Source organism: Triticum aestivum, chromosome 2B (assembly GCF_018294505.1).
Source record: "Triticum aestivum cultivar Chinese Spring chromosome 2B, IWGSC CS RefSeq v2.1, whole genome shotgun sequence".
NCBI classification, from domain to species: domain Eukaryota; kingdom Viridiplantae; phylum Streptophyta; class Magnoliopsida; order Poales; family Poaceae; genus Triticum; species Triticum aestivum.
The window spans coordinates 610,748,106-610,755,381 of record NC_057798.1 but is presented as its reverse complement, the minus strand read 5'-3'; the positions used below and the strand labels follow the sequence as shown (position 1 = coordinate 610,755,381).

At 43.8% G+C, this 7,276-nt stretch overlaps 1 protein-coding gene across 1 annotated transcript; it reads left to right on the top strand.

Moving 5' to 3' along the window:
- Positions 1-721: 721 nt before the first annotated feature.
- On the top strand, positions 722-5,932 carry LOC123046289 (ORM1-like protein 3). Its single transcript, XM_044469610.1, has 3 exons — positions 722-1,151; positions 2,551-2,699; positions 5,532-5,932. The coding sequence occupies exons 1-3, from the start codon at positions 966-968 to the stop codon at positions 5,668-5,670; spliced, it is 474 nt and encodes a 157-aa protein (XP_044325545.1). The 5' UTR covers positions 722-965; the 3' UTR covers positions 5,671-5,932.
- Positions 5,933-7,276: the final 1,344 nt, after the last annotated feature.

The following is a 7,276-nucleotide window of genomic DNA, read 5'->3' as shown; positions in this document are numbered from 1 at the left end:
TCATCACGAAAGAGACCACTACCCATACCATAAATTTACTCTTGATGAACAACAGTCCACCTGTGCTATGGAGAAGGGGAAATTTTCCTGAAATTTTGATGAGGGCAGCTCGTCCGTCGAACATACTCTCTCGGCGTCTTATATTTAGGAAAGGAAGAAATATTATTTAGCAGCTCGATTTGTGGAGTTGCAAACAAAACACAGGCCCGCTTGGCACTAGTATTATATTAAGCAGAATCATTCCAGCCACCATAGATATTCTTTTTTTTGGGGGCAGGAATCATAGATATTCTTCGAGGGGGCACAGAATGAACATCACCGAGCACTGAAAACGACACACTAGTTTATCCAATAAACAGGAGTGAGAATCCAGACCATCTTACAAGTAAGTTAGCGCAACTAACCCATCGCAAATCCAACAAGAACATCCCAACCAACAACCGAACATAATCCAACCAGAACATTCCCTCCCCCAAAAAGAAAACAAATTCGACGAGAACATCTCGTCTCGCTTTACGGCCGGGTAAAGAAAAGAAAAACCCAAAGAAAGGAGGAAGGAGTACTAAAACAAAAAGAGAAAATATACTCTACTCAAAATAACCAGGCCAGGCCCAAGCGCGGCCCGCCCGTCGCGATCGCGGTGCATCATCCTACGGTCGGCGTCGCTTCGTCCCCGTCGGTCGCCCACCCTCACCTCACCTCTCCTCCTCCTCTCGCAGGAAATACTCTTCCGTCCCCCATCTTTGAACCTTCCTCCTCCTCCGCGCTGACCTACCCTCACCCTCCCCTCCCCTCCCCTCCCCTCCCCGGCGACAAACCAGGCCCTCCTACATAGCGGCAATCCATTCCGGCCTCTCAGCCCGCAGCAGCACCCCCGCCGCAGCTCCCGCGACGCCGAGCCGGACGGACGGGAGGAACCACCGCCCCGCAGCACGCGCGCGCCGGTAGGGCGAGGGAGGGGATCGATGGCGAAGCTGTACGTGCAGGCGGTGCCCCCGCCGGATCTGAACAAGAACACCGAGTGGTTCATGTACCCGGGGGTCTGGACCACCTACATCTTCATCCTCTTCGTCTCCTGGCTCCTCATCCTCTCCATCTTCGGCTGCACCCCCGGCATGGCCTGGACGCTCGTCAACCTCGGCCACTTCGCGGTACCCGCCTCTCCCCCTCCCCTCCCTCCCTTGCACGTCTCCGGCTCTCTCCTGGATTAGGATTGCGATGGGGATTGGCTGCTTGCTTGGCTTGGCTTGGCCGCCCCCCGTGGATCTGAAGGCTTGCGGTTCGAGTTAGTTTACCTTGATTGCTTGCTTCGTGCGGTCAGGAATTGGGGTAGATCGTTCGCATCTGCCCACCCATCGCCTTCCCTAGCTACAAATTGCTACGACGCATTCACCAATCCTGCCAACTAATAAATTTTGGTGCTAGTATTGGCTTGGCTTTCCCACCCTACTGGTGCTGGATGCGTCCCCCCTACTCAACCACTCATCATTCGCGTACCAGCAAGCACTAGCCGTAGTTTGAGATGAATGGAATTCCAAACCTCCACGGTATGCGTGTGTTGTGGTGGCGTGCGTTTGTACCGGCTTGTTGTTGATCGTTGCTTTATATATATAAAGCGGGGTGAAAGCCTTTTTCGGTAAACCTCGACGGTAGCCTGCATTTCAGTCCATGCACCAAGGTGTTTTAGGATTTCTATCTAATCCTCTATGCATTCAGGTTTCAGCTTACCATCATTTTGTTGTTATGTCTTGCATGTTCCTCCCTTATGAGTATACAGAACAGATAAGTATCACTAGCAAGGATTGATGTCTCATTTCTACTCTCAAAAATGTTGAAATAGCAAAACATAGGTATGCCCCTGTTGGGTTATAGTAGGTAAAATAGCAGAGTACACCGATTACCATTCTGTCTGCTGACATACACTTCCAAAGACTTTTTAGCACAGAGTTCATATAGTTATACAGTGCTTTTTAGCTTAGATATCATACAGTTATGCAGTGCTCCCTACACTATGTCTGTTTACTATATATATCATTCATGTATTCTTGGATAGTACTGACTACTTACTAGGGCGAATTAACCACAATTTGCCACATTTCCAACCTCGTATTGTCCTTAATGCACCCTAAGTCAGTATCTATATCCAAAGCATTTCCTTGGTCACTGTGGAGCAGGAGGAAAGACTAAAAAATTCAGAGGTGATGCGTTGTGTTAGAGAATAGGTTCATCCCAGGGTATGCATTGTCATGGATATTAACCTTCACATGAAGTGTATTCTAGTTTGAATGTTTATTGTTTCATAATAGCCAAACAAATAGCTTGCATTTAATCATTCTTTTGCTGCTTTAAATATAATATATAATAGTAATAATGTAGTGGCAAAATCCATGGAAGTTTTCTGGTAGTGAAATACCGCAGTTCTATTTTCCCCAACCTCCAATTCTGGAAGTAATAAATATTGCTATTTTTCTCACAAGATTATATTGTGAAGCATGCCATCTATTTATCTTTTCTGTTGTCATTTCTTTCCTAATTGAATCTTCATTTCAGATTACATACCACTTCTTCCACTGGAAGAAGGGAACTCCATTTGCTGATGACCAGGGGATGTATAATAGATTGACTTGGTGGGAGCAAATGGACAACGGCAAGCAGCTTACTCGCAACAGAAAATTTCTTGTTGTGGTTCCTGTAGTCCTGTAAGTGTTATTCTGTTTCAATCTCTTCAATACTGCTTTTGGGGGCTTATTTGGCAAGGAACAGCATGGCAGGATGTATGCACAAATATTAATTCTGGCTAGTCATCAAATACTATACCTATTCATTAGTTTTGCAAAGATCACTTGTTAGTAACATCCAATCTAACTAGCATATTTACGCTATTATCCGTTTGTAAGGATTGGGCATTGCTTTGAATATAATGATTTTGTGCAAGCGACATCAAATCATCCAAGGAACTATAATTCATCAATTTAATTTCTTAAATGTTTATAGAAATTCGACATCAAGGATCTCATATGATACATTTATATGGGCCATCCCATGTCTTCAAGTGATTGCATGTTATATCTTTATTTCTTGTGGTATTATCTTCGTGGCTTCATGCATTAGTGTTTTTATGCAAAATTTTGTCTGATTGACTTAATTATCTTTAATAATTGATACTACCTTCGTTCCGAATTATAAGATGTTTTGGATATTTCAATATGGACTACATACGGACTGAAATGAGTGGACAAACACATTAAAACGCGTCTATATACATCCGATTCAGAAAAAAAGTTAGACCATCTTATAATTTGGAACGGAGGGAGTAGTAAACTTGGCGGCAAACTGGTTAAGCACTTGGCTGTGATCATGCTTGTGGCTGGTGTGTGAGCAAGCAACAAAGTGATCACAACTGATTATACTATTTTTGTGCGGCCTGTAATTCGCTAGAATTGTTCACCTGCCATCTGAGAACATAGTTAGCCACATGATTACTCTGTTTGATTAAACTACAATTTTAGTTTTTTCTTTATGAGTGGACAGATCAGTCACATTTTATATATGAATTATGGACAATCAAAATCCAGTATGTTGTGTCTTTTTTAGATAAAATTAAATAGTGATTGTTTGGCATATACGAAATATGTTTGGCTTTAATATGTTTCTTATTTAGTGCATGGACATTAAAATTTGGGATAACATGCACGGTAAATCTTCATTTCCATCATATGAGATACTTCATGAGATTTGATTAGTTTTTTGTCATGACTTTAATGATTTGTGTATGCTGCATGTTATCATTATAGGACGAATTAATACAGCTTGATATTTCCAGATTCTCTATTTTCTGTTACCAAAGTTTTTACTTAGCTCCTTGCAGAAACAAACCTTTTAGCTAGATGGAATTCTGCATATTGTTTGTAGTGGCCACAATATCAGTCGATGTTGTGGTTTGGGCTGCTTGTCGATACGGAAGTATTGACTCATTTTGCGCTCATATAGGCTAACAGTATGCCATATCGGTCTGTTAAGGACAGAACGATATTAACCTTATATCCACTAGTTTGAAGATCTGATAAATATTAACGGTCTGCACCAGCTTGATCAAGATGCTTCTCTTGTGTTCAGAACAGGCCTGCTAATTTGTATCTCTTGAAGATTCTTTTTTCTTTTGACATGGCATTATTATTATTTACTATGCGGAAATTTTGTGAAGGGGAGCCTTGGCGCAGCGGTAAAGTTGTTGCCTTGTGGCCATGAGGTCACGGGTTCGAGTCCTGGAAATAGCCTCTTGCAGAAATGTAGGGAAAGGCTGCGTACTATAGACCCAAAGTGGTCGGACCCTGCGCAAGTGGGAGCTACGTGCACCGGGCTGCCCTTTGGTACGCGGAAATTTTGTACATAGTTATCCTGATTTATCCAAGGAAATAAGTCATCTCCTAAACGTCGCTACACCGTGTGGGCGCTCTGAGGTGGACGACTGAGATCGTTGCCCAGAATTTCTCTGTTAGGCAAGAACCCAGAAGAATGTGTGAAAACGTTTTGGACCTGGAGCGAGCAAGAGTCCAATGGAGAGAGAGGCCGCCGCCTGGTGTGGCCGATTTGCTTGTGGACAGAGGAGATGTGGAGCTGGGCTAGTGCTTGAGCTCGCTGAGGCTCGCCGGCCTGGGGGCTGCTGGGAGCGGAGGTAGGTGCAGAGTTGGTTGTTGGGAAAGAGAAGGTTCGGAGTTGGTTGTTGGGAAAGAGAAGGTGGTAAGGGCGGTGCAGAAGGGGCATACAGGGAAAGATTGAGCTAGGCGCGCTGTACAAGGGAGCTGGGTTAGAGAGAGGTAGGATGTGAGCGGTAGAGCTGCTAGGGTTAGTGTTGGGTCATATAGTCCATGCTGTTGGGCTTAATGTTGCCAGCCCAGGAATACCTGTTGAGCCTAATTGTCACATAAGGTTGGAATTTGCTGCCGTATGAGATAATAATTTCTTACTTCCTGCCATATAAATATTATTTTTATTAATTTTGCCCAACGCCCGCCATGTCGACGTAGCACCCTGGGCTCGACGAATGGACTCAACGACATGAAACCTTTGCTTCTATCCATGAAATGCAAAGATAAGATTAATCTTAATACATTTATTTATGTTAAGCTGATAGTTCGTTATCAGAAAAACTCTCATGTTGTTCGGCAGGCTTCTAATGTTTGTAACAGTATGACTAGTTTTTTGATAACTCATATATTTGGAACAGTATTACTAGTTCTTTCTCTAAAAATAGTTTACCTCCTCGCTAGCTAAAATTATGCTAAACAACAGATCAAAAAAAAAGAAGAAGCTAAACCGTGAATTGTATGTTGTTGAACTGTGCTATTTTAAGAACTACCAGGTCACCTGATCTTACGGAAAATGTGAATTCTTTAGCCCTTGTCTGAACGTAAATACATCCTTTACTCGTATATTCATGATTTCCTCATGGGTTGTCCATTTCTTTCGACTGTCCTTTATAGATCTGAGTGAGCATCATGATTTACGGGGATGTCTCTGTTCCTTTGCAGGTACTTGATCGCTTCGCACACCACAGACTATCAACATCCTATGCTCTTTTTGAACACCATTGCAGTCACAGTACTGGTTGTCGCGAAACTACCGAACATGCACAAGGTCCGGATTTTTGGAATCAATGCCGGTAACTAAGCGGCAGCATCCCAGGGTAGACAGCACTCAATATCATGTTTCATTTGAATGGCTGGATGGTGTTGCACCTAGTTCTGAATTCGCTCGTCAGAGTACCAGTGTGTAGTGTTTGAGAGCTGTTAGTAGATGACATGTGATCATTGTACAGAGAAACGCTAAAAGGCCTGAAAAATGATGCTGTTTTGCGACTTTGCCCGACACACGTTCTGTAGACTCTTTATGCTGCTATATGTTTTGTTGCAAGTATTTATCACTTGATACATGTACAGTTTCTCCGTGCCTGAGGTTTTCCGTTCTATTCCCCGTAATTTGAGGTAAGATCAAAAGGAACTGCGTGTGCATCTGTGCTTGTCCACAGGCCATCAGGTCGTGCGCAAACCTGCCAGCAAACCGTTCTGGTCGATGGTGTTTTGTGCAGTGAGACCCAGAACAGTACAGTAATCTGGATGAGATGCCCTTCTCTTCTGAAATTTGCATGGGAAATGGTTGTGTATACCAACACTTCGCCTTAGGATACTTGTTTTGTATCCCTGCAACCTTCTCTGGGGCATGGAAGCAGCCTTCATTCAGATAATGTTGATGCATGGCAACATCGGAATCACGGAGTTAACCATCTAAATTGGTCACAATTATTTCATGTATCTTTTCAGTGTCGTCACTTATTTACCATACGCACATTCAGGTTGTCACTGCACTGCAGGGTGACTTGGCTGGCCAAAAATCATGTTCATCAGACAGAAAGTAGAACCCAAGTTTTATTAGAGGCCATGGAAGGTTAAACAACCAGTTTGGTACTATGCACACTCTTGACTTGTTATCCTTCGTTTCTTCCGTTGAGTGCGAATGTTCGTCACAGATGCAGATGCAGTCCACGTCAACTGCTGCAACCTCAGCATGGTCCGTCCGTCCGGACCAGCGGGCGAGCTAGCTTGCTTCGTGACGAAGGAAAGTGGCGATGCCAGGACTCCCTCTTCAGTCAAGCCACAGTTCCAGCGTACCATGGTCGGATCCTGAGACTTGAGATAAGAGGCCGGGTCATTGTTTCAGCATGAAAAAAAAACCTAGCCAGGCTATGCTTTAATTCCATTCGGGGTGTAGGTATCACCTGAACCGTTCACTAAACCGCCTTTCGGCAAAAAATCTGCCGGCCCTGCCACCGAGCTTGGACTTTTTTTTAAAGGAAAAGACCATTATGGCTAGCTTTATTAAAATTAGAGTCTTGATAAAGCCCACATGTCTGGTATACTAGGCATCTATCCATACATCATGTGTGACGTGAGCATGAGGCAACCCACATGGCTGTGTGTGGGCGAGCATTAAAATTGCCCACACCTGTGGGCGCAGCTACTTCATGCTACACGTCCAACAAGTATTACTCATCTTCATCTCGCGCGTGTGTCACGAAGCAAAAATGCCCACACGTCCTGGCACAGCTACATCAGGTACCCGCGGGATGACGATTTAGTTGCCATGCGGGATGGCAGATGTAGTTATTCGGGATGACAAATATGTTGTAAAAGCATGACAACTCTATCTATTTTGATTAACTATAGTTGCCATATTTAATTTATGATAGTTTCCGCGTGTAATCAAACCGTAGTTGCCG

What these genes read in the sequence shown, in the direction of transcription:
- LOC123046289 (XM_044469610.1), top strand. Translation starts at nt 966, where the DNA reads ATGGCGAAGCTGTACGTGCAGGCGGTGCCCCCGCCGGATCTGAACAAG. An exon ending in TCAACCTCGGCCACTTCGCG is followed by an intron (nt 1,152 to 2,550) that starts GTACCCGCCTCT and finishes TCTTCATTTCAG; the next exon opens with ATTACATACCACTTCTTCCA. An exon ending in GTTGTGGTTCCTGTAGTCCT is followed by an intron (nt 2,700 to 5,531) that starts GTAAGTGTTATT and finishes GTTCCTTTGCAG; the next exon opens with GTACTTGATCGCTTCGCACA.